Below are 27726 nucleotides of genomic sequence, written 5' to 3'. Positions count from 1 at the left end.
ATCCCCTATTAAATATATACATGTCCACTTTAAACTAGATGAAACTGCTTTTACTCTCAGCTTCAATTTGCAAGCATGCATGACCTATTTTCTCCTGTATCTAAAATTATTTTAGGCACTGCAATGAATTAATTTTGGTTGACTTATAGTCAATAGATTTCATTACTCATCTGACAAGACAATACAACAAAAGGTAGAATTTTTCTTCCCAAGTTTTGATGATAAGCATCCCATGTGTCCTCCCCTCCTTCCCCCTCCACCTCAGTTTGAAGTATGTAAAAGGTATTAAGACGCAGGATACCACAATGACCAGTTTAGGATCAGAGAACATGACACAGTCACAGCAAATTTAATATTTAAATGTGTTTAAATTAATGAGAAATTTATTATTTTATTAGAATAGCTAGAACTCTCAGTCTGCCCTCTCCAGGTAACACAAAAAAAAATAAAATCTGTTTCATTGCTCAACCTGAGTTTCATCTGGCCTTTACTATTTTCTGCAAGGGGACTGAATGTTTTGTGACTAGGAAGTCTTCATGATAAGGCAAAAAGTTACGTTCATTCTGAGTTGTCAGGCATTCCCAATGACTTGGTATTTTAGGTGACAATCTGCAGGCAGTCACTGAAATTTCTGTGTACCATTAGAGGAGTCATTAGAGAAAAACCAAGCTTAAAAAAAAAAAAAAAGAATCCAAATCAGACTACAGTAACTACATGTGAACAAATTCAACCTGTCCAAAGGCAGCACAAGAGACATTAAGTACTTCAACTTTTCCTGCTTAATGAAAAAGCTTTTCCTGAAGATATATGAACTGGTTTGATACTAGTATGTTACTTTCCTATGAACTCAGTATTGTAGAACTCTTTGTACAAGATCCATTTTAGAAATTTAAAACACATTCACTTTGAGAACTAGTACTACAGAAGCAAAGTGCAGTTATCAACCTAGATTTCGGATTTTAGGATAACCGAGAGCTTCAAATACATACTTCGGGAAGTTGTGAGGTTGGTATTTTTTTCCCCCCTTCAATATTTTTAACAGCTGTCTAAATATAGATGCACCTATAAAAAGCCCTGCATTAAAAATAGCAGTACACAGGTGGTTAAGTAATTTCAACATATATACTTGCAAAGAATTAAACTATTCTTCTTGCAAATTTGTTTAACTATACTTGTATTTTCAGTAAATCAAAAAGCAATGCAAAGAATGAGTCTGCAAATTAGTCCTCAAGGCAAGGCAAAAGAGCAAAAGGAGAGATAAAGAAGCTACTTGATCTTTGACCTGTTTTATTTTATCAAGACAACAGCTAACACAGCGTTAACAATGCTGAACACACTGGTCATCATGCAAGAAGTACATTTAATTTTAATCCTTTTCTGACTACTGCTACTCACAGACAGGATGGGATTTTTGTATTTGCAGGGCAGAACATTTATTAACTCAAGCCTTGTCTCAAGTGTGGCACATCAGAATGTTCTGAACAGCTGGTTAGGAAGATAGCCAAGATGCAAGAAAGATGTCTGAGCCTCCTTTTCAAGGGCAGCCAACTCTTGTACTGTGGGTGCCAGAATATCCACATGGCCTTTATACAGTCCACCTGCCAAAAGAGACCCAATCTGAGTGATATGTTCAAAACTGTTTTTCAGCAGAATAATACTTAACCACAGTCATTCAGAAAGTTAAAGTAACTTTGTTAACTTGTTAAAAACCCCCCCCCCCCAAAAAAAAAAAAACCCAAAAAAAAAAAAAAAAACCAAAGCAAAACCACAGGCATACGAGCACTTTAGTCACTTGCAACCCATAGACTGCATGTGACAAATGCAGAAGACTTAAGACCTAGCAAGTTTTTTTAATCTATCATCCTGTAGTTACACAGCAGACAACTATCAAACAGAGCATTGCATAGCAAGGTAACTCAGAAGTAGTTAATTCCTTACCACCCAGAGCTCTTTTCTGCCCATATGTAACTTTCCCATCAAAATCATCTACTGGTACTTTTATGTCTGGTTCAACTTGGGCAATAGTGCAGTTCAAGTGTTCTTCAATCTCCCCCAGCAACTAGGGGAAAAAAAAAAAAAAAAAAAGGGAAGTCTTAAAGTACTGTTAATGGCTCTCAGAGTCCAAGACTTCAGTCAGACTACTGTTCTGAACAGTCACATTCAAGTAGTTTCAACAGGAACTGTACACAGAAAACAACTTGACTGCAGACACTAGAGACAATGCGTTTTTTTTTTTTTGCTCAAATGGAGTACACAAGCTCGTTTCCATCTTCAGCATGTTTTTACCATACCTATAAACCTTTATTTTACATACTACACTACTTATGTGAGTGAGGCTATAATAAAAAGCTCACAGTCCAAGCTTATTTTACCACAGATGATACATCATTCACCCCTCTTTAATGTAGAAAGAGGGGAAGCCGCTGTGAATTTAACAAGTATTTATACTTGGCATACAACTCTCAGTGAAAATGTACGTAAGTGACACTATTTCCAGGTTAGAGAACAAGTTTTAAGTCACAGTTTTGCAACAAACCATCTAAACAAACCATCTAATGTGTAACTAACATCTTGTAACTCTTCACATTTGATTAGGAATAGAGAAGCTGAAAAATAAGTCTCCAACAGAACTGGCTTAGAACATTAAAATAAGCTTTTATAATTCAAGAGATATCTTACAGGAAGTGTAACTTTCAAGGTTTTCTAATTTTTTTCTTCAAATGGAATCAAAGGTTATAAACACCCCAAACTAGCTTTGTACTTCTACTACACAGCTAAATGAGTCTTTTAGAGGAATCAGAACATTCTAGTTAAGCTAAATGTTTACCTGCATCTCATTGTACCATATGGTACAACCTCCTTCTTCCTTCAGTCTAGTATTATAACACCCTTTTCCACGACTACTGCATACATGATACCAAACCTAGAAACAAAGGAAAACTTGTAAATTTTGTGAAATAGCATAATACATCCACTTTAATTATAGCACAAAAAAGAATTCAGATATCTATTTAATTTCCCTTTCAGTTAAGCAAGAACCAACAAGTGGTTTTCCAATGCAGGATATTAAAGTCAGATTATCAGAATTTCAATAAACAACCTCTGTTCAATTTTGCTTTGGAGTATTATTACCTTTTCTTTCTCTTTTGCCACAAGGGAGATTGCCAAACCCATCCTGAAATATTAGGGGAGAAGGGAGAAAGAAAAATTATTTCACTAACTATTGCCAACTTCTGAAACAAGAACCGATAATAATGAAGAAAACATGGTGACCACTCTGAACACATACATACCTCTCAGCTCTGCCTACTCTCCCAATTCGATGAACATAGTTCTGTTTTTCATCAGGGAGTGTGACGTTGATAACTGTGTAAGATACACACAATCCACACGGAATAAAAGATTTTTAGAAAAATATTCAGACAATATTCACAAAATATTGTCATAGACCAGACACCTAAAATAATATGATTTTGACTGCTGCTATCCCTCTCAGACTATAAATTGTGTGCATGGGCTATTACAGCCATAACAAGTATCACTACCTACAGTATCTATATTTCAGGCTTCCGCTATAAAACTGCTTTTTCCATAGTTACTTTTTGACAAAAATGGAAAAACAAATGAAGAATCCCCAACAACGTAGATCTTCTGGTATTTGAGAAGGTCCGGTGAACAATCAAAGTTGGTGAACAATCGAAGTTGCCTGCTTCAAGCCTGTAACACCTACAACTTCTTTAAAATGAAGTTATAAGTCATTTACCTGTTTTCACTAGTGCTTAGGACTGCAAATATATTGAAGCTGTATGCAATTCAATAGCTTAGTTTAAAAGTTAGGTCTTACCATACGGAACACCATGAATATCAATTCCTCTAGCAGCAACATCTGTGCAGATCAAGAAACGGACATCTCCTCTCTATGAAAAGAGAGATGTAAAGAAGTGTTGTGCTAAATAAACTAAACAAAATCCCAGGCAATGAAACAGCAGTCCTTCACATCTGCTTCACTTGAAGCATCTCTGTACATTTAGGGACATTTCACATAAAGCTCTTTCACAGTGCAACAGTGCTTTTTGGACATTAATAGCTTAGTCAATTTACATCCTGATTTCTTTCCCCAACAACATAAAGCAAGTATAAATCAATGAACAGCTTAAAACCAAACTGTCTAATATTTAAATAACGTTTTTAAATATTCAAGATCCCAAGACTTTAAGAACCAATGTAATCTGCTACAGAGCTTAAATTTCGGGATTTTTTTTCAAGTAAGACCACCTCTTCTCTCAGTGAAAACTCAGTGGTCATATTGACCAGCAGTGTAAATTTCCACCTACGGAAATGGCACCTCACAATTTAATTTAAATGGAGAACTAGCAACAAGAAGTAACATATGATTTCGGATATCAGGAAGTGAGGGAAAAGTCTTCAATAATCTGCTGCATTACCTTAAATCTTTCCAGGTTTTGCTTTCTTTCTTGAGGTTTTCTGTCACCATGCAGACAGACACATGAGAACTGATGTCCCTTCCTATCAGGGCCTGAAAGAGTTGCTATGCATTAATAACATCATATAAAAGTTATGACATATCCCTACACAGAACTGGAAAAAAAAGTACTCTATGGGCAAAGATCTCAACTCAGGAATTTCACCTGAATTTATTAGCAATTAACATAAGCTTCTAGTTACCGACACAGGTATTGAGGAAAAGCAAGACAATTAAACAAGCACCTTACCTTCCACGCTCCCACGAGAAGGTCTGTGTGCAAGCAAGTTTCCTCACCTCTCCCTAGTCTAAACTTCCCTTGGTTCTCCAAATGTGTCTACACCTTTCTCCTCACACGCTCCCTTTCAATATCCCATTGTGATTTCTCTCACATTTCTTCTATGTCTCCTTATATGTACTGTCATACACAGACATTTCTTCCTGTGACCCCTGCCCCTAGCAACTACCTTCCTCCCACAAAGGGCACCCCTGCAGCTCCCCGGTACCAAACCCTGACTTTTATGTCCAGTCAGTATGTCAAAAAACTTAAGCATAATTTTATTTGTGTTGTGTCCAAGTAGTGGTGGCCTCTATCATATTATTTTGGCTTTGGCATAAACAAGACAGTGAGCAGAATACGGTTTGGTGGGGGGGGGGGAGAAAAAAATCTTACCTCCACCCTGTTGGATAAAGTACTGCTCCATATTATCACAATCTATTTTAGTCCTGCAGAAAATAATGGCTTGGTCCATCTTGTGTTCTTTAATTGCCCGAACAGTGTATTCTCCTTTTAGAATTTTAATAGCTTCAGACCACATTTCTAAGTAAAAGAAGTTATTTTATTCAAATTGTTTAAAAATATGATAAGCCTTTGCACAGCATACATTTAAAGTTTTCTCTAGTCTTTCAGTAAACAGTTAAACTTTTATTAGCAGAGCAAGTGAGCTAAACCTCTGGTTTTTTCTTTTCCCCCCACCATGCTCCCCTGCTCCAACATAATACAGAAAGAAAAAAACTACTCAGGAGTTTCAGGTTACCTGCACACACCAAACAAGCACTTGTTTACATACCTGCAAAATATATAGTCAAGTCTTTTTCTATCTCCCCCCTTTGTCATCCTTCCAAACCCCTAATTACAGGAACATTTCTCTTCAAAACTACAGAAATGTAGAAATAAAAATTTGGAGGAACATGACTCAAGGCTGATATCTACTATAATTTAGCTTTAGTTCATAACATTTACAAATGATTATTTCACAAGCTAGTAAGTACTTCACTAGTATTGCTGATTACCTGGAGTGTTAGCACCGGGTCGTGTATTGTCTTTTGCATGTACTTCATCAGTCTGGGAAAAGAAATAAAGCAAATAAACCTCTGAAGTCATTGGTCCGTACTTCACAGAGGAAATACTTACCTCCATTAATTTGTAATTAGCAAGAAATTAAGTAAACTTTAAAAGTAACCCCAGCATCCTGTTCTCCCACTTGACAAGCTAATCTGCCTTTAGCTATGGAAAAGTCTTGAGTTTAAGCACATGAAACTTGATCACAAAAAAAAAAAAAAAGACAAAATTATTTATACACACTCTGGACAGAAGCCACTTTTGACTGAAGTGATGAATTACAAAAACAACCACCACAAAACCAGAAAACAATGTACTATAAATATAGCTAAATCATACACGCAGTTGTTCCCTATCTTTTTCCTTATGCTAGGCTGAATCAGATATAAACCTAAAACCCTAAAGAAATAAATGCACACTAAGACTTAATGAAATGGCTCTAATAGACCTAACAAAGAAAATTTCCAAAGATAACGAGGGGTTAAGAAAACCTACTAACTGTGTAAGAGTTGCTGAGAATGAAATACAGTCCCAGGTTATTCAGAACTAAAAACTTAAACTACCACCACCACCTCACGTGAATAGGTGTCAGGTTAATTTAGAATTTGTCTCAACTGTAGTCTGAGATGAAATCCATCCTTCTAAAAATTGCTCATCTCGCATAGGTTAGAAACAAAACTTCTTTACAGAGTTATCTGTTGGAAGGTTTACTTCCCCTGATCAGTTAGAAAACACAGGCATCAACTACATTTAAGCCACAGACCATTAACTGTGAAATGAGTTAAAAAGCAGCGTGGTACCATTCTGCTCTAGTAAAAATCAGAATGTTGCTCTATCAAGATCTTTCTTGCTCATGTTTATAAGATGAAGCTGTTCAAAACCAGTGTTATAATGTCACCAATATTATGATGCTGACTGTCGTGGAACAAACCATTTCAGATACACCAAGCTGTTTCAATAGCTGGCAAAGATCCTACAACATTAGGCCCCAATTCCAAAGGTTAAATAAACAAACATGATCAAATAATCTTAATTTTCACTTATAGACCACTTACTCTGATATGATTCTTGCCAAGTCTTTCCCAGAGTTTGTCAGATTTTGGATTTACAGGCACAACTACGTGGTGTACAGTTTCAGGGACAGAATCTTCTCCTTTCAAATCAACCCAGGTGGGAAAATGCATAATTTTTTCAGATAGTTTTTTCACATCAAAAGAATGTAGTGTGGCAGAGCACACAATCACCTGAGAAGAAAAAAAAGCCAGATGGATAAATATCAGATTCTCCCAGCAAAAAAGGTCACAGTAGAACTGAAGAATGTTATACAGTTGAATAGCATAATGTAGCACAATGGAAAGAGTCCCTGACTTCCTTTCCTCATCACAGGAACCACCCAGCTGACAAGAGCCAAGACAAAGTAAGCTACTTAACTATTCTCTTATAAAAATCGAGTCATTTAAGAGGAAGAAAGCTGAACTACTGAGAGCTGATGAATCAAGATTTTTTCAGATACACTTTTCTCTAAGTAACTCGAATACTGCTAAACACTGTGCTTTGAGATCTAGGATCCTAAAAATACATATTCACAGACCATTACTGACCCCAATGAACTTATGTTAGTTTTGGACAAAAGGTGTAACGAACTCTACTTCAAAGCAGCATGCTCCATGCCATGTAATAGTCAACAACTGAAAACAGTGCAAGCCACATGAAAAAAAATTCCCAAACAGAAAACCCCACCTCAAACCACCACCAAAACCCCCCAAAACTATGAATAAACTTTATACCTGAAGTCTCTTTCCATCTGAAGTTATCTGAGGAATTTGACTGTGGATCCTGTTTATGAAATCTGAATAACCTTGGAGGAGAAGGCCATCCTACATGGGAGTAAAATAACAGAAATAAAGCTGCTATTCTTATTTCTCAATAACAAGAATATTATTACTTATAGCAATATAAGATTATAGCTCATATAAGATATATAATATACATAATATATATATAATATAATATATATATAGCTACATAACCAATATGTAGCTACATATTGCTTGAGCTACATAAGCAATACACTTGTAATCTCAAAAGTTCTCTTTTAATTAGCTGGACAGGTCAATGCCTGGCTGGGATTTTATCACCAAGGAGGGAAATAAAAAAAAAAAAAAAAAAAAAAAGAAAAAGAAAAAAGTGGAGTATTTACAAGTACAGCTGCTGCGCTTCACAAGTAAATGAACATCTGCCTCAGCAGCTTCTCCTAGCTAATACCCCAAGGCATTTAATCTTTGTGAATATTCAGTAGTACTGTAACAGATCAGAGAGGCAGGCACTCATTTCACAGCATATTGACTACAACATTCATTGGCTTCAAGACCTGCTGGGTAATCAAAAACGCTTCTCTCTTCTTTGTCCTTTCAAGTTCCCTGCACAGTGACAGGGACACACTTCACTACCTTGTGAATACAGCCTGAAATATATTTCTCTATCAGAAAAAAAAAAAAAATTGACAGCTTTACCAGAGAGGCTACAAGGGGAAAGAATACATACGTTACTATGGTTATAAACAATAAGATTAACCTGGAACAGTCTACAGGTAGCTAACTGTTGTTCCACTAAATTACCAATTGCTCTAAAACAATGATGTTCCACTGACTCTTTTAGGAAATGTCATATTGCATTTAAGAGGCAAACTTAATTATCACTTAGTTCTATACGCACAGCTTCATCCAGAACCAGGAATCTAACTTGAGATAAATTAAGCTTTCCCGTTGAGACCAAGTCATCTAGTCTTCCAGGAGTTCCAACGACAATATCCACCTATGAAATACATAAGAGTATGAATCGGTCCCACAACCAGAAGCATTAGCAGCTTTGTCTAAATTTATGATAAGGAGATAATTATCAGTATGATGCACTATTATCTATTAATTATAACTTCATAGAACCCTAAAGTAACTTGGGTTAGAGGCATCTCTTGAGGTCATCTGGTCTCCACCCCCACCATCACATGCAAATCAAGGACAATTTCCAAGTTGCTTTGGGTAGTTACCCAATAACATTTTCACAGTCTTCAGGGAGAGAGATCCTTTAACTTCTCTGGACAACCTGCATTCAAGTTCTATGGTCATTTCCTTAGCAGAATCTGCCTTAGGTAGGAAGCCTTCCCTTCTTTTGGGAAGTGTTGTGCCTCTTCTCCCTTTTCCCTCCGGCCTCCACCCCCCGAGCTGTGTAACTTTGTTATCTGAAGCTAAGAAACAGATTTGGTTTTAAATGCAGGTAAAATGAATTCAACTTTTCTCAAATTTAACTCTTCTCACTTTAGAAGTATACCTATCAAGTCTATCAACTACAGAAGACTTCAGATTTTGCCACATGGAATGGCTCATCAAGAATTTAGCGTTGACATGAAAGTCATCAATCTTCCAGTTCAAGCTTGGAAGAGATTTGTATTTTGGCAATTAGAACCACTGAAAAACTTAACAGTGACATGGTCTCACTTCTAAAAGTGAGTCTTAATTTAAAAAAAGGCTAAGCTACCTTTACAGCAAGACTGATCGTACATCTCATCCTGCTAAAGCTAGACCAGTTCCTTCTATGCAGGACTGGTTTGCAGTGCAAGTTGACCCTGACAGTCACAGACCAGTTTCATTCACATAAAACGTGGAGCAGAATAGGAAAACTTTCTCTGTCTTGTCAGTTAAGGACAAATGGCAAAAATTACACCTTTAAAATTTTCCAAACTCAGGCTACAACAGAATTTGACAAAGCACTGTAAGCATTTGTATCGACAATTGCCACGGAATTAAAGCGACAATGCTAGACATGAGCTTGCTATCAACTGCATTTTCTATTTATCTGGCTTACAGGAGTTAAGCACCACTACTATTCTTTAACAACATAAGTTATTCTAAACCCAAACTATTAAATGATATGATCAAAAAATCAACTTACTCCTTGTTCCAGCACAGAGAGTTGATCTCTTGCAGCAACCCCACCAATAATCAACAGTTCCCTAAAATTACATCAATAGATTTTGACATTTGCTAATTTATTATATTCAAGAGCTATGATAAACACCTGCCTGAAGATTCTTACTTGTAGCTGATGATTAGCAGCTGATTCTAAACAGTAATTTTATGAAGAATAGGGAAAAAAATAAATTGGTCCCTTCATGTGTATTCTAATTCAAGAAGCAAATGTTTTGTTAACAAATTGTATTTGAATTTGATTAGTTTATCGCTGTCGTATTAAACACTTTAACACCTTAACCAGTTGAATCTTAAGAGAATCTGTTTCTTAAAAATCCCAAATGTAAATTAGTTTAAAAGTTTCCTGTATTCTTGAAAGCTAGACATGCAAGTAACAGTAAACTAATCTTACAGCATAGCTTGCCCCTCCCCATCACTACTCCCCTGCAATTCTAGTAAAAACACTCTTGTAAATTGACTGCAGTTTAGAATATAGAGACCCTTGTTTCAGTTTTATAAGCACAGTCAAAAGAGAAACAACTTTAAACCAAAGCAGCTCCTAGAGAAGTCAGTTTTCAGAACTGCATCCCCATCCTAATCACTAAAACATTTGTCCTGCGAGCATGCTAATGTACACAGAGCAGACCTTGAGTGTAACTATTTGTTGGAGCTAAAAAACAAAGTAAGGATAGGGGAAGATGGGGGGAGAGGAAGGGGGGCACGTGAAAAGAAGGGCAGTAAGCAGATGTGCTTTTCTTGATTAAAAACATACACCTTTGATAATCTGAAGGGGAAAAAAAAAATAAAATTTGTCACATCAGAAATATGTAGTCCGTACACATCAAAAAAGCCCCTAACTAGTCTGACTGTAGCTGAAAAGTCAGGAGGTTACTTGGTAGCAGGTATTACTGAGGTTATCATCAGTAGCACTGCAGATGAAGGTCCACTTAGCTACAAAGTGGAACACTCCCACCCTCTACCATGAAGTCATGTCCATGGACAATACCATACATGCAATTATAACAGATGCACTGTTACCTTAATTTGGGATTATCAACATATTTTTTGAACTGCTTCACATTGTTCAAAGTTTGTTCTGCCAGCTCTCTTGATGGTTCTACAATCAATGCTTTTGGAGCATTTGGAAGGTTCTGTGTTTGAACCACCTGTGCATTTCCTAAGTGAAAAAATAGGCCATTAAAATTAACTACATTCCTATCCTGGAATTTTTTACTGGAAACAAACTTGGATTTTCTACTAATAATCTAATACCTCATGATTCTAAATGCTCCGTTGAAAGATGATGCTACTACTCAATTATGAAAAGCTTCAGATTAATATTCAAAGATTACAAGCAAATCTTGTCATGATTGTGGGTATACTAGCCATGCAGAATAATTAATTTTATTGCAGAGCTTAAACACAAACACATACACACACACACACACACTTTTAATATGACACTGTCGAGTAACTGAGCTGAGCTTCTCTTTTTATCTTATGCATTTCTAAATTCAGAATGTTAGACTATTTGTGGTTTGAGATTAAGATAATTTGGAATACTTAAAGCCCACTAATATTGCTGCTAGTAAGATTACTGTAAGACCCTGAATGCAGCAGTAACGAAGCGAATGAACTGACCAAGAGACACTCCGTAACACAATCTGCTATAGAACCAAGAGAAGCTTATAAATCTAACTTACCTGAGTGTTGTGACTTTACAACATTACCATCTGGAGCTTTGCAGAGACCAATATAGCCATCTTTTGGTGGAAACTTGAAATCTTCTTCACCAAAATTGAATTTCAATTCAGCATTCTAGATTTCAAAGTTGTGTCATACAGACAGATTCAAGAGATCACATAAAATGAGAAACAACTCCATAATTAATTACCCCATGAGAAACCAGCTAGTTGAGGAGGAAAACTGGGTATTTTCTCCCATCTTACACATTCCCTTTCCCCAAATCATCTAAAACTTGCCAGACATTCTGTGTGTAACTCTAGCTCTTAAAATTCTTCTACATAAAATTATTACCAAATTTACAGATACATGGAAACAATTTTTGAACTTTAATGTTTTAATTTTCAATGACAAACCACAATTTGAAACACAGCCCATGAACCTACATTTTTTTTGGACTTGTATGTTTCTCTGACTACCAAATTGTTTTGCCAAAACCTTTACTCAGTAGGAGGTCATGCCAGACAGGCTAACTCCAGAAAGACATACTACTATGCTACTCTAATGTTAGAGCTGAGAATGAAAGGAACAGGAATTTTGGCACTTTTGAGTTATTTGCTTATACCTGTTGAATTACAGTATATCAAAGTTTGATACAGGCAAGTTAGCACTAGTACTAGGAATTAGTTATCCATGCAAATTTTATACACAAGTAGTTAATTACTAAAACTAAAACAATTTTCATGATCTTACAACATCTGTGATATTCCTAAGTTACCTTCAGTACACAGGCTGCAAAAAGTGCTTGGTTCCTTATATGTGGTGGGATTTCAAATGCAAGGCCAAGGTCCTTCCCTGAAAGCAGGGTTAATTCAGTCAGACTCCACCTGTGTTTGCATTCCCCTCTCTGCCCCTCCCCAGTACAAGCATCCAAATAAAATTCTAAGGAAGAAAGTGAATAAAACCTACCATTTTTGGAAAATTTTATTTGTCCTTTATCTATGTCTAGAAAACATCCAATTGTATCATGCATAGTGAATTCCTAGAACAAAGAGAAGTTTGTGAAGCTAAGACATTTTAGTGCTCAGTGTATTAATAAAACTTAGTGCTTAGATTCTATCAACTTTTACAGTTTTCCCACTTCTCCTTACTAAATGTTAATTTTTGATAAGTTCAATTTATTCCAATAATACCACTCTAAGTAGCATGCATATTTTTATTTCATTAGAAATCTTCAGTAAACTGCCCTATTTTTCTTTGGTATTTAAAAATTTGTTGTTGCTTTAAATTTACTTTAAAGCCAAACACTTTGACAGTGATAAATTTAAGTCATTTACCTGGAATTCTTCTGCGTTATGGAAAAGTGAATTAATCAGGCATTTACTAGACAACTCAAATCTAAGCTTAGAGCACCAAACTCAGTAACAGAAACCTATGTTTTGACTATATAAAATTACAAACTCTTGCAGGAACTATATGCACGTTACGTACACTTAAGTACTTCATTTAAATATCTTGAAATCTGTCCATTGCACAGCTATTCAACAAAATCTGTATATTATAAAATGCTTCTAATTCGACAGCTCAGAAGTCATTACTATAAAAAAAACTACAATACAATAGTCATAAAAGTTCAAGTTGTATGGCGTTAAGAGTTTATTAATGCCACAAACACTTGAGTTTTGGCTGTATTATTCATATTTATATGAATTATGCTTAAGCATCTGAACTCTTGATTGGCACACTACACAAAAACCACCACATATATTCCTGGTAGACATTTTCAGAAGTGTACATTTACTTAACAGATCTAATGACAAACCCAACTCAAGAGCCAGAATTAGAAAGCATAACATCTTATTAGCATTAAGTATGTGTTTTGACATATTAGAGTTGTGTGACTACTTCTGCTTTGACTACTAGTAAGCAGGATATGATGCCCTCACTTAGACATTCACCAATGTATACAAATGGATTGGTGGTGTTCAAGCTAAGGCTGAAATGGGTCAAGAAATAAAACCAAGAGATCAGTTAACCTCTAAACTGTTAACACACAGAAAAGGTTTATCTTGCAAATAAGAGTCAATATATTTGCAGTCTAGCCACAGTCATAGCCTTCAAGCTGATTTTGTAGATCTGTTAACATGTTTCTACCCAAAAATGCTCATTGTTTCACGGTATTTCTGCCCAGTGACATTCCCTTACAAAGTAAGCACTATTACAAAAGACAGTTGATGGCTACAGCACAGAACCAACATGCAAAATGCTTAATATTTCTAGCAATAAGCAATTCAAGCTTACCTCACCATAGCTGTCAAATTGCTTGTTGTGAGATTTCTTACCAGTGCCACCAAAGCCAAAGCCAAATTTATCAGTGCCTGAAGACAAGATAAAGCACAGCTTTTTTTATCTTCTGGTTGTCAGGTTATGTTTTCTCCTCTTTGTACTGGCAACCAAAACCTCTAACGCTATAAAATTTAAGCAAAAAAACCCCCAAACAACAAAAATCCAAAGCCAACACCACAGCACTAAAGACTTCTAGCTTTCATACATGCTAAACTCTTATTTTTGTATATTTGATTTTACCAGTCTTCAGTCACCTTCACTAAAAAAATTGAAATAAAAGGGCAAAAGTCACTAGAGACAAGAAACATTGCTGCCACCTACGCAGATCTCCTCTTGTGGGAAGAACATTTATGTAAAAGTGTTTTAAACTCCCCAATACTGCTATCCTTCCCCAGGAGCACATTCTCTGCAAGACTAGAGCAGGATTTCAGCCATTCCATGTGAATATGAAAACTGTCTATGGGATTCTTCCTTTGAAGGAAACTCACCCAAATCAAGTGAAGCCTGCATAGTTGACCAGCCAACTCTGCACAAGCCTTGGTCATGACAGGAAACCTCATAGTAGTACTTCCCTTTAAAAGAGAAAGAAAAAATTGAAACCACCACCTAAATTTCAATTTCATCAATGTGATTCAGTTTGGCTAATTCCAAGACTAAGCAAGTCTAGCATTTCCACCCCTCCCGAAAGCGTCATAAAATCCCCTATTGTGCCAGTGTGAAAAGAATCTCTAGGTACCTATGTATGTAATGTAGAAACAGATTATCAGAAAAGAGCAGGCAAAAGATAGAAAAAGTACATGCTGAGAGGTAGTGTGTGAAAGGCTTCAAAGGAATGATAAGCTAGAGAGACCAGTGGTTCTACTGAATCCACAAGAACTGATAAACTCAGAACATCAGTGGTCTGCCAAATCAGTACAAGACCATGAGCATGCACTAGCAGCAACAACTAGTTGTGTAACTTGAACCACATCCAACTCTCTGCTACCTACAGACAGACTACAGGATTATCTGCACACCGGATCAAATGAGGCTGTTTGAGAGTCTTTTTGAACACCCATCTAGAACCACTGAAGTATCGCTATGGCTCTGAGTAAATAGTTGGGATTGGCCTCTCAACTGCTGCTCCAACCATATAACCATGAAATTTGTACTTTCAGATGTCTGTGAAGTGTGCGAGGAAACAACTGGAAGTACTGTGCGAGTAGCTATTTCCTGTTAGTAACACTGTAATAGAATGCATTCTAATGAATATTAGTTATGATTCTGTCTCCTCCGACCCAATCCCCTATCAGGAAAAGGGTAATTTACAACACAAGGTGTGCAAACCAGCAGTATTTTTCATTCCAAAGTCTTCTGCCAGCAGTACACTGAGTAATGGCATATTTGCTCAGATGGATATTAAGTTTTATATGCGACCACCTACATTAACAAGGGGTGAAAAGTAGGTTGTATCAGCTGAAACTTCTAGAAGAGTCTCCAAAATACGTAATTTTATACCTACCTTTAGTCACACCTCTAGTTGCTCTGCATCCATGCCATTCTTTTACCTCTCTGCTTTGACAACACAGACCATCTGATCCGATCGCTGAAAATTAAAAACCAGTTTTAGTTAAAGAAATTCTAACTGCTTTTAGAAGAAATTTTCATGCATACTTTGTTCTAGTTTATTTTTACATCAAATGAATATTACCAAGTGAATAATAAGACAACTCACCAAAAGCTGATCCTCTATCATATGGGTTCATTTGCCATTTATTGAGCACTAAGTTTGGAAGACAGGGGGGAAAAAAAAAAAAGCATTAAACCAACAAGCTAAGCCTGGAATACTCAAATTAGAAGTTCACATTGGCTCTACAGTGTTTGGCTTAATTTTCTGGGGACACAGCTTTGTTTTACTGCTAACAAGGTCAAAAAGGCGGCTTACAGCTTGAAGGAGAGACAGAGATGCATAATGCGAACGTGTCCTATAAATGTTTAGCACAGATTAAGTTACTTAAAAATCCTACTGAAAACGAAAACATTTAAAAAGTAAACCAGAGTTCTACATAATCACAATCAAATCCAGCTAGAAAATACCCAAAACTACACTAAGAGCAATAAATTTGACATCTATTTGCTGTTTCTGTTTCAATTTTACATGAATGTATTTTTCAGGGTATCAGTTAATATGTCACTAATGAAGAGCTAAGATACACACACATACACACAAAGTTTCTGACTTTATTTTTCATATGCCAAATAATATGTTACAATGAAATCTAGAGGTTCCACAATATAAAGATTTTTTTAATACTAGATAGCATTTCGATTAGGATTACTAAGTGTATTTACATTCTTTCAAGGAGGATTTTTTAAGTTCACTGTACTGTCACCGCTGTAACAGTAGTTATTACTAAGCTCAAAGATGAGAACCTGTCTAACACCTTCAGTGTTGTTTGTGCAGCTACTGTAACTTACATAAATCTCAATCTATAAATATTACAGACTGGACATGGTTACTAGCTCTTGAGTTGCAACCTTATTTCCGCAGGCATATAACAGACCCTCAAGTACTCTGAGGATATTGGCATGGTTACAATCTACTCTATCAGTGGGTTCTGGCCCTGTTCATTTCCTGCTCAGTTCAACGTTTACTAGTTCATATCTGCAGCAACTCAAGACATTGCTATTCAGCTTCTGAATCTAGCTAGGTGCAAAAAAGAATGCAACAGCTTTATTCAGCACACCGGAACTCAGAGATATGCTACAGTACTACCCCAGCCACTCAAAAATAAGTTTGAGTCTAGAAAAGCTTCCTGCTCAAGCCCCAAACCAAGTGTGTGATGTCACTGCTGATGTTTCATCTATTCCTGCAACTGGAAGATTTTTTTTAACTCCTTTTTTTAAGCTGGACACTACTACCACTTCACATTTTGCAAGGCACTGAACTACTATGGTTCTCAGAAGAACACTGAAGAGCATGGTATGGATCAGCCAGCCTTAAGCTGAAGACAACAGCATTACTAAGAGATTGCAGTCAAACACAGAATCATAGAATAGTAAGGACTGGAAAGGACCTTAAGATCATCTAGTTCCAACCCCCCTGCCATGGGCAGGGACACCTCACACTAAACCATGTCACCCAAGACTCCATCTAACCTGGCCTTGAACACTGCCAGGGATGGAGCATTCACAACTTCCTTGGGTAACCCATTCCAGTGCCTCACACATCCTCACTGTAAAGACATTCTTCCTTATATCTAACCTAAACTTCCTCGGTTTAAGTTTGAACACATTATTCCTTGTCCTATAACTACAGTCCCTAAGGAAGGGTTCCTCTCTGGCACCCCTGTAGGCCCCCTTCAGATACTGGAAGGCTGCTATGAGGTCTCCATGCAGCCTTCTCTTCTCCAGGCTGAACAGCCCCAACTTTTTCAGCCTGTCTTCATACGGGAGGTGCTCCAGCTGCCTTATCATCCTTGTGGCCCTCCTCTGGACTTGCTCCAACAGCTCCATGTCCTTTTTACGTTGAGGACACCAGAACTGTACACAATACTCCAAGTGAGGTCTCACGAGAGCAGAGTAGAGGGGCAGGATCACCTCCTTCGACCTGCTGGTCATGCTTCTTTTCATGCAACCCAGGATACGGTTGGCTTTCTGGGCTGCAAGAGTACACTCCCAGCTCATGTTCAGTTTCTCATCAATCAACACCCCCAAGTCCTTCTCCACTGTGCCCTGTTTCTTTCTGTGACTACACCAGTAAATTTACATTTACTGTTTTAACGTTGGGGTGATGATATTCTATTTACATTAAGCCAAATTAAGGAAAAAATACTTATCTACTGGCAAGTTAGGTTAGCTTTACTTTACGAGGTGATGGAATTGACATGAAATAACTGTGCTCCAAACTTGAGGAGTGTGACATATAAAAACCTACCTGCCCCACCGGTTTTAATAGTTGCTTTCCCTTTCTTGCCTTCCATCTGGTCCTTCAGTGTTTCATAAACAATCTGGATAACTGGAATGCTAAAAGCCTAAAATAGAAAGCTATTTTCATTCCACAATTTATACAGATATTTAAAGATATACAGTCAGCCTAGTTTTCAGGTACAATACCCATGGCCAGAAACACTTTAAAATGTGCCTACACATCTGTAAAGACTATCAATACTGCTTAAATACATAAACACACGTATACATGTTCTCTTTGTATTTACACATGCACAAACACAAAAACCTCTCACCACTTAAAGATTTTCTGCTAATTTAAATTTGATTACTTACACCAGTTTTTCCACTCCCTGTTTCAGCAGCCTACAGGAAGAAAATATTAAGAGTTTAACCAGAGCTGCAACTTGCACTGGAAGGACTGTTCTGCAGTTTTTTCAACAAACCAAGTATATTGTTACTTTGGCATAATACAGAAAATCTTAGAGAGTAATGCTATTGCTTCACACTAATTACATGTGAATATAAATACAGAAAACCTTTAGAATAGACTTCAAAAAATTTACAAGGCTCCCAGAGTGCACCAGAAAAACTACTTCCGTATGTCTGATTTCTGGAGGCACTACAGAAGATTATAGGAACTGTTATTTGGTTATGGAATCAAGAACATGGAGATCTACCAAAGATGTGATTAACTAGTCATACTAATCTGCTGTCTTCAAGGTTAGCAATAATGAAGCATTTGTTTAGGCGTTAACACTCATGTTCCATGCAAATCTATGTTAGATATTTACAACAAAAATGAGAGTAGATGAAACCAAACTGCTCTCATTCATGTGGCCATGCCTGTCAAGTAGTCAAAAAATAAAGCCTAAAAATAATGAATCCCATCTGCAAGAGCTGCTGGAAACACAAGAAGAACTCAAAGGTTTTTAGCTGAATAATATAAATATACTTTCTCTTGAGGAAGGACAGGAAACCTAGACTAACTATGGACCTTTCTGGGAAGAAGGGAATTGACCACACAAACAACAATTAGAATACACACGCTTCCTAGGAATAGAGTTATCCTGCATACATACCATAAGTACATCACCACCTCCCAAGATCAGTGGGATGGATTCTGCCTGGATATCCGTAGGAAGACTGCAGGAAAGAACACATTTACAAAAATTTACGTTATCAGTAGAGAAAAAATTTTTTGCTTATATAGACACTCACCATGGTCATCTGCGAGATGGAAATTAACAGGTAAATGTTATTCTTCCTGGCTTGCAGCTAAGGAAGTGAAATAGATTCCACTTGCAAGGAGAGGTACCCTGACAGGGAGTGACTAGTGGATGCAGTGGATTCAGCCACACCTCAACAAGGCAACATCTCACATCACTATGCTTAACTGGAAAAGAAACAGACTAACTATATATTCCCCGTTTTCCTTTCTTCAAGTAAGCTTCGCTTTTAAAGCCACTTACACCGTCTTCATTTACAAAATTCCTATTCAGAACTGGAAAACTACATACAGTAAGATTTGCATACTGATAAAATTCTGAATGACAGTTCGAAACAAGCCGTGAAGTCAAATATATTAGCTAAACAAGTAAAGCCAGGAAGAATTACTTCTGTAGAAGACTGACACACAAGCATCAACTCCAAAGAACACAAATTAAGGCCACAGTCTGGAAAACATTTACTAAACTAGCATCAGTTACATGACACCATTTCATCTGATAATCCCACAATACATAATAAACAAACTAGAAGCACAGAGGCAGAAGCAAAGAGGCTTTTATCAAACAATTGACATTGAAGTATAAGCAGTCATGCTTTGCTTGTCCACGTTTAAATGTTACCACTGCAGTCACAATTTGTGTTCTTCAGCCATTCACACTAAAAAAAGTGTGTAAGATGCAATGACAGTTTAAGGAAAACACTTATCTGCTTTGTTTAATGTGACAGCAGAGCTATTTTAAGAAGCATGTCATATTACACTGAAAGGCAAATTAGATTTTGCCAAGCCCGAATGCACTCCTACTTACAGCCAGTCCATCTCCTCCACTGCTTGAGCTATCTCAGGCATAACACCCATCTCTGTAAGACAAGAAAAAAGGAACAAGCAGTGTTACTCCCTCAATATAGCCGAAAAGATTTCCAAGTGTCAACACTTCCAACTACAGACAAAAAAAAACCAAACAAAAACCCCAGCACATGCAGCCTTCTCTATAGAGCTCCAAGTGATAGATAAGAAACTTTGTCCCTCCCCCACATACAGTTTTGACAGCTGTCCCCATTTACAGCAGAGTTAAGTCAGGCATAGACTCAGCACAGGGGTAGGTGCTGACAAAGTAGCAAAGCAAACACACCAGAACCAAGTACCATTTCAAGGGCAAAGTACTTATCTTTGCACATTTAAGGAAATCGTCTATGCAGACAGCAGGGAAGACTTTGTTAATCACAAATACCCTGACTGTCTCTATAGCTAAGATGCAAACAGTTTTCAAAAAAAAGGGGGGAAAAAAAAAAAACCCCGAAAAACAACCCCCACAAAAAAAACCCAAAAGGAAAAAACTGTATCAAGCAAGGACTGAAATTTGAGATACTCAAGTTTGTTTTTTTATTATATCTTGCCTTACACACAGCACATGTATTAACTAGACAATGCTTTGATTTTCATCCAGCTTTGAAAGGTTTTTTTCCTTAAATACCCCTTCTGGCAAACCCATATCAAGGTCTGATGGTCGTATCTCAGGCACAAGTTACATACGAAGCCACATAATAATGTTTGTATGTTGATAAACAAAATCTATTTATTTAAGAAGGAAACCTGCAATAAGGGCAAGAGTAAAATGGATTTTGACCAACCCAAATGATTATACCATCAAAATAAGAATTTAACTGCTATCTTTTCAAGTGCATAGGGTTACTCTAAGTCAATTTAAATATAAATATGCACCCTTCTAAAGCAAGCTATTACACGCTGGCACGTTCTGGATTTCACATTTACCACACATATACACACAGAAAGACCTCCTGAGATACATGGATGCATAAAGCCAAAAATTATTCCTTCACTTGCTATAACATATAAAAGAAACATGTTTTATTTCTAACATGATTTCAGAAAGCTTTAATAATTTCAAGTGTTAGCCTGTACTCCTACAACCTTATACAATCCACATAAGCAAAAAGCTTTTTACATAGTGATAAAAGTAGATATTGATTGCAAATTGTACATAAATCCCTACATTTTTTCTATTTTTAATACACTTGCAGCTTTTAATATACTTCCAGTGTAATTCAATATACAGTGCAAGGGTTTTATCAAACAATGGCACTATGACATTTTCCTCAACTACAACCAAACTTATCCTGTCACCTACTACCTAAACTCATCTCTAGATCTACGGTAAAAGCTTCAGCATATTCCCGTCATAATTAGATATAAAGAACTCAGTTAAAAGAAACAAATTAAAAACCTCACATACATTAAAACTTTACAGTACCCTAATGTTGATTGGTTGTCTATGTGTGAATAAATGTGCAGGGGGTTAGGGGGGAGGGAGAACACAATTATGTTCCCATCTTTAACATTAAGGTTTTAGACCGCAGTTTATATTGCTACGGCCATAAAACTCAGGTATTAGCCAGTTATAATGTGCCTCCTGTTATAGAAACCAGTCAGCCTGAGAAGCAAGCCTGACATTTTGGCAGTGTCATCTGCAGATGCATGCACACCACATACATACTAAAAACAGCTAAACCGATTTGATAACCGCTTCTGAAGGCCTGCAAAAGCCCGATGAACCGGGAAGATCTCCTACATCTCCCCACTCCCGACCTTAAGCCTTAAGTGACGTGGTAAGTCACACACCACTGAGGGCCTGCAGCGGGGCAGGCCCGAGGAGCTGCGTGCGGCGCTGACAGGGCCCGTCCGCCGCGGCAGGACGCGGAGCCGCCAGCCCCGCAAGGAACCAGCAGGTCCAGAAGAGAGAGAGCTCTCCCAGTGCTTTGCTGCCGACGGCACAGCCGACACCCCCCGCCTGCCCCGGCACCACGTACCCGAAAAAGCCGCCATCTTCGCACAACGACACCCCACAACCGGCAAAGCGCAAGTGCTGAGCGCGTCCGCGCTTTATGGCGCCGGGCGGGAGGAGGAGGCACCGCGCCGTGCGTTCCGGGCCTGTGGGCGCCCTTCGGCACGGGATACACAATACAGCAAGGGCAGAATCGAAGGAGGAATTAGTTTTGTTATGTTTCCGGGTTTTTAGGGTCCACTCTGGTCACCCGCTCACGATTTTGCCAGTTTTCTGAAAGCCCGATGTATTCCCCGCCCCCCCCCCCCCCGCAAATCAGAGCTTGAGCATGACTTGATGATCTTAAAAGTCTTTTCCAAACCCGTTGATTCTGTGAGTCTGTGGTGCTGGGCCTCTAGCTGTGGCTTCAGACAGTGAAGTCATGAGGGGCAGTCGAATTTACACCCAGGGTAACTTATGTTTTAAGCACAAAATGTGTGTTTGCACTGGGGAAGGTCATGGCGCAGATGATCCTAAGTGAGATTAAAGCACAGGCGGGAAAACGGAGGGATCAGGCCTGGTCAGCACGAGTTCGCGAAGGGCAGGTCCTGCTTGACCAACCTGATCTCCTATGACAAGGTGACCTGCCTGGCTGATGAGGGAAAGACTGTATGACACTGTCTCCCACAGCGTTCTACTGGAGAAACTGGCTGCTCATGGCCTGGAGAGGTGTATTCTTCGCTGGATTGGAAACTGGCTGGATGGCAGAGCCCAAAGAGTGGTGGTAAACGGTGTCACATCTTGTTGGAGACTGGTCACTAGTGGTGTCCCTCAGGGCTCGGTATTAGGGCCAGTGTTGTTTAATATCTTTATCAATGATCTACAAGAGAGATACTGAGTTGCTGGAGTATGTGCAGAGAAGGGAGACAAAGCTGGTGAAGGGGCTGAAGCACAAGTCTTATGAGGAATGTCTGAGGGAAGTGGGGTTGTTTAGTCTGGAGAAGAGAAGGCTCGGGGGGGACCTTATTGCTCTCTACAAGTACCTGAAAGGAGGTTGTAGTGAGGAGGGGGTTGGTCTACCCAAGTAACAAGCAACAGGACAAGAGGTAACAGCCTCAAACTGTGCCAGGGGAGGTTTAGATTGGATATTAGGAAAAATTTGTTCACCAAGAGGGTGATCAGGCATTGGAACAGGCTGCCCAGGGCAGTGGTGGAATCACCATACCTGGAAGTGTTCAAAACCCATGTAGATGAGGCCCTTAGTGACATGGTTTAGTGGTGGACTTGGCAGTGCTGGGGTAACAGTTCAACTCGATGATCTTAAAGGTCTTTTCCAACTGAGCTGAATCTATGATTCTCAGTTTCTGCTGATGCAGCTGCCACCCTTCAGCCCCCACTGAGGAGGGGAGGGCTCCTCAGCCTCGCTCCCTTGCCCTCAACTTCAAGGTCCCCCTTTCAGGGCTCCAGAGCCCCTCGGGCAGGGCAGGCGACGGCCTCTCGCCCCACGGCGAGGCGAGTCGCAGCCGGTGGCAGCGCTGGAACAACTAAAGGCCGCGGGCCGCGCGGAACGGCCGGGCGTCACTAGTTTGGCCTTCGCCGGGTACCGTCGCCGCTGCGGCGCTGGGTGGGTGGAGACAGCATGGCCGCCGCCATCGGCGGGGCGAGGGGAGGACCGGCGCCGAGAGGGGAGGCGATGGCCGGTGCCGGTGAGAAGGAGGAGGAGGAGGAGGAGAATATTCTGTACGACCTGCTGGTTAACACCGAGTGGCCTCCAGAGACCGAGGTGCAGGTGCGTGTCGCCGCGGCACGGCGGGGTGCGGGGAGGAGAACGGCCACGTCGGCGCGGGCGGGGATGCACCCTGCTGACCCGTGGCAGGGCAGCCGGCGACGGGGGGAGGCCGCCGGCCCTGGGGGCCGCGGGGACGGGCTGTTGCCTCCAGGGAGGTTCGCCGGGCTGCCCGATCCGTTCCTGTTGAGCACAAGACCGGGGAGGGTAGCAGGGGCAAACAGAGGAGATATCCCTGCGGTCATCCCGTTCCTGACATGGCCTTGTGTCACTTAATTCCCACCTTGTCACCGTGGTTTGTGCCACCTAGGGTGCCTTGGGGTATTTCCTGTTCATTAGCTGTGAACGATATATGCCTGGTTTACTATCGAGTTGATAGTAGAGAAGCTGTAATGAAATCCTGGTCTCATCTCGAGAAACAGCTGTACTGAGAGCAGTGGCAGCTGTCCTGGTGGAAACATAGCCTTTATCGAGCTTACCTTGCATGAGGAAAACTAGATCCCTCTCTATACTTGAGTATCAGAGTGGCTGCATCTTTATTTTCAGCGGTGGGTTAAAAAAATATATCACTTTGCATCTACAAGGCACACATCCATCCACAAATGGATGCCAAAGCTTAAAACATGGGGAAATACTGTTCTTGCATTACCAGTTTTTGCTTGCTTCTGTCTATTCTTTTTCATGGGTCAGTGGAAAAGCTGAGAAGCTCTTTCATCTTTGCATTTTCCTCTTTTCCATAGAACGAGCTGAGCTAGCTGCTTCTATGTCTACTCTTGTCTGAGTTAGACATAGAGGATGCAAGCAATGTGATTTTCTTTCTTTCTTTCTTGTAGTAGCTTTCAAGTCCACTGCAGTTGCTAATGCGTTTCCCACTAAAAGTAGTTTATGGAAGTATTTTGATAAAGTCCTGGGTTTAATGAGAACATCTACACAGAGAAGATGTAAAAAACCATCACAGATGGAATAATGAACCTATTTGTAATTACGGAAGCCATTCTCATAAAAATATGATTTCGTTTGTCAGAAAGACCTTTTTTGTTTGTTTCTCTTGATCTGTAAATCTCAGTTGCAGCAACACGTATGGTGTTTGGAAAACACGATTGCAGTGTTACCAGTTGCTGACTTTATAGATTGTTCATATAGGCAAGTAGGCAGTCGCACCTATTTGTATTTAACTGTATTTGAGATATGGTAAATAGCGTTTGTTTCTGGTAACACATGAAAGTGATTTACATGTTTGCAAGCCGTGAGGAAGACTTTGGTGTGGTGGCACGAGGCTGGTTTTACAGTTGTGTTAAGGGGGCACATTTCTGACAAGTATCCCTTTTCTTCTGCTGCTATTAGTATTCTTGAAGATATATGATAAGTTGGTTAAAGAACTGATTAGTCTGAGAAACAATTGTGTTGTTTTGTTTCCTTTTGCTGAGTGATCACCCTAGTACTCATGTAGCTAACAAGGGGGGTTGAATTATATGTCAGTTAAAGCTGAGTGAAGCATGAGACCTCTCTTTAGTGGTAGCATGGAGGTATGCCAATTTAAAGTGATTGTGGAACTACAGTCTGAGGGTCCTCATCTGCCCTCATAGAATTTTTAAGCATCATGGAATTCTGCTTGTCAACATCAGCAAATGGTACAGGCTATTTTAAACTTGGTATTTCTTGCTTATTTATTTTCAAGATAATTCCACTCTTGAATGGCAGAAATAGGAAGGCTTGATAATATTATGCTATATAGTTTGTTTGGATTTACATCCTTCTTGAAGACTGTCAGTAGCCAAGGGACGCTTCTAATATTCTTTTTACAGTTTTAGTGGGAAATTGATTTTACACTGACATACGTAGGCAAACAAATCACTTTGCCAACATGATTCAGTTTTTGCCCTAAGGTGCCTTAACAGTGATGTTATTTAGGTGACTGTGGCTTTCGCTTTGGAACATTTGTCTCATTTAGTCCTGATTTAATGACACTTTTCAGAAAAAGTCACAAAACACTCCCTGCCTTAGTTCTTGTAAAGCTGAATGGTTTGGAATGAGTGAGGTGAGGGACAGCAGAAGCGGAAAGGAAGTTGAATGCTGCACTAGGAAATAAAATTAAATATCTTTGTATGCAGTCATTTAGGACACAAAGAAAGGCCTTAAAAAAACTTCTCACAGGTCTCTATTGACTATGTTTCTGTCTCTATGTTTCTGTTATCTCATTTGGGATGATTAATTTTTAATTGCAGAGTGCTAAGCACTTACAACTGTAATTATCACCCTTGGAAGATGACTCCCATGATGAACATGTAAAGTTGTGTTACATTCAAGACACTGATAAAGCTGGCATGGATTTCTTAAGTTGGACCCCCAGATTAGCTGCAATTTTTGTTCTTGTTAATATTCTCATTCACCTGAATTGAATTTCCCAAGTCTGGGGGCAGGGCGGTGGGGGTGAGGAATAAGAGCTATCAGTAAAACAGGATGCATACAGTGCCAGATAAGAGATTGGTGTGGCAATCAAGCAGCCTGTATTTGGTGGAGTGATGCAATTGTATATAATGCGCAGTTTGGGAATGAGAACAATGAGAACAAAAGGAATTACTGAGTAGCTGATCAGTGAAAATAGAGAATGAGGCAGTGGTTGTGGAGATGTCAGGGGGAGGACTCGTGGAGTCGTTTGGTAAATACAGGCAGACTGAACGACTTTCTTCAGTAGGAAAGTATCATCTATCTTCTGAAATGTATCAGATGTATCACTTGATTCTGTGGGGTTTTTTCATTGTCATCTAATGTTTTGAGCTTTTCCCAACACCCTCTTCCCTCCCCACCTCCCAGAAGTTTTCTGGGTGGGCAACAAAATCCAAAACTAAGTGGGTGGCTTGTCAGCAAGGAAGTTACTTAAGTTTTATTTCTGGAATGCTTTAGCAAAGGAGAACTTGAAGTTGTTTTCTCAAATGGGAATGAGTTAAAAAAGTATAGCAGGTCTGGTAGCCATTGCTGTTGTTGAGGTGCTAGGAATGTATTATAAAAAGCAAAATTTAGGTCTTCAGAGTATAACAGTAAATCAGCTTTGTGAGGGGTTTAAGATGCATGGCATAGGAGCCTGTAGTTTAAGCTCAGGAGTGGACACTTAAGAATATTCAGAAAAATTCTGAAGAGGTATAAGCAATTTTTTGAAATGGTTTTTACTGGGTGCTTTTCTTAATCCAAAAATTTTAACAAGCTCTGCTTTTAACCTCCCTAGGAAATTGCAGCTCTCCCCAAGGTACTATGATAATAGAAATAATTTATACTCTAATTTTTGTTACTGTAATGCCTTGTTATTTCCTGGTTGATGAACCTGAATTTGAAATATTAATAGTACAGCTGTGTTGGTTTCTTACGTGCTGTGAGATGACAGCCTTGTTATTTGAAAGACTATTTCTGGATTGCAAACTTTGCATAGAAAATTGCTAATCTTTACTTCAATAACTTAAATTTGGGAGTGCAATTTTTTTTTTTTTTTTTTTTAACATGGACATACTCCGGAATTTTGATAAATTTTTGTGTCTTTCAGTGTCAGTGTTTGCTGCTCTGTAACTTGGAGTGAGAGGTCTGAATATTTCAGTTAACAAGTAATGATCTGCTCCATGTATTCTATACTGAAGAAAAGAGGAAATTAATTCATTACCTACCTAATTGCTCAGTTTGTGGTGCTGTAATATTTTCACTGGAAAAGTGAAATAAGCTTGACTGCTTATTTTGAATATTTATTTTCCTTACTGGTTATCTTTCCTGTCTTCTGTTTAATCCCTTTTTCCTACTTTCTAATTGGCAAATAATTTTACCTCTTCTTACAGCTAAGAATATCCATCCTATGCTTTTTCATATTTCTTTGTGTTTGGAGAATGCTTTCATTTATATAGTAAGTGTAGTTCCCTCCATCTTAAGTAGAGCAGCACTGCTAGAAAGGCTAGGTGAGATGGTATGGAGTAGAGCTGGTGATCCAAGTGGCTGTCTTATCTAGTACCATTTGATATAAAAAGACTATTTCTTCAGAAGTTCTTTGTTTTTCTTAATAATTTTGAAACTTTCATGAGCAGTCTTTATGTAGTTTAGAAGCTATATAGTTGCTTAACATGCAGAACACCAGTTGCTTCAACTTCTGGGCATTACAGATCAATCTGGCATTCATTGTGGCACAGAAAGAATGATTTGTATACTTT

General features: G+C 38.7%; 2 protein-coding genes across 4 annotated transcripts in view; one reads left to right on the top strand and one right to left on the bottom strand.

The window, feature by feature from the left end:
• Window positions 1–348: 348 nt before the first annotated feature.
• On the bottom strand, window positions 349–21938 carry DDX1 (DEAD-box helicase 1). Its single transcript, XM_030489866.1, has 26 exons — window positions 21803–21938; window positions 19783–19834; window positions 18829–18892; window positions 18083–18112; window positions 17736–17832; window positions 15534–15581; window positions 15321–15404; window positions 14308–14391; window positions 13775–13851; window positions 12443–12515; window positions 12252–12328; window positions 11494–11608; window positions 10829–10967; window positions 9774–9834; window positions 8541–8639; window positions 7613–7702; window positions 6881–7069; window positions 5777–5828; window positions 5157–5303; window positions 4446–4537; window positions 3845–3917; window positions 3294–3366; window positions 3133–3175; window positions 2828–2923; window positions 1939–2059; window positions 349–1598 (listed from the first exon to the last, which is right to left on the bottom strand). The coding sequence occupies exons 1-26, from the start codon at window positions 21816–21818 to the stop codon at window positions 1468–1470; spliced, it is 2223 nt and encodes a 740-aa protein (XP_030345726.1). The 5' UTR covers window positions 21819–21938; the 3' UTR covers window positions 349–1467.
• A 1438-nt stretch (window positions 21939–23376) lies between these two features.
• The window catches only part of NBAS (NBAS subunit of NRZ tethering complex), a 176713-nt gene continuing 172363 nt past the window's right edge, over window positions 23377–27726 (top strand). For all 3 annotated transcript variants that reach the window (XM_030489718.1, XM_030489716.1, XM_030489719.1), the window contains exon 1: window positions 23377–23545. In XM_030489718.1, coding sequence (XP_030345578.1) covers window positions 23396–23545 — 150 coding nt within the window. In that variant the 5' untranslated portion in view covers window positions 23377–23395. The remainder of the gene's footprint in view (window positions 23546–27726) is intronic.

The sequence above is a fragment of the Strigops habroptila genome, chromosome 6 (genome assembly GCF_004027225.2).
Source record: "Strigops habroptila isolate Jane chromosome 6, bStrHab1.2.pri, whole genome shotgun sequence".
NCBI classification, from domain to species: Eukaryota; Metazoa; Chordata; class Aves; order Psittaciformes; family Psittacidae; genus Strigops; species Strigops habroptila.
The sequence above is the reverse complement of the archived record's forward strand: the minus strand, read 5'-3'. Positions and strand labels throughout refer to the sequence as shown.

Coding starts and splice junctions, on each gene's coding strand:
- DDX1 (XM_030489866.1), bottom strand. Junction 12,329..12,442: donor AATAAAATTTTCCAAAAATG/GTAGGTTTTATT, acceptor CCCTGCTTTCAG/GGAAGGACCTTGGCCTTGCA. Junction 11,609..12,251: donor TTGCAGCCTGTGTACTGAAG/GTAACTTAGGAA, acceptor TTTGAAATCTAG/AATGCTGAATTGAAATTCAA.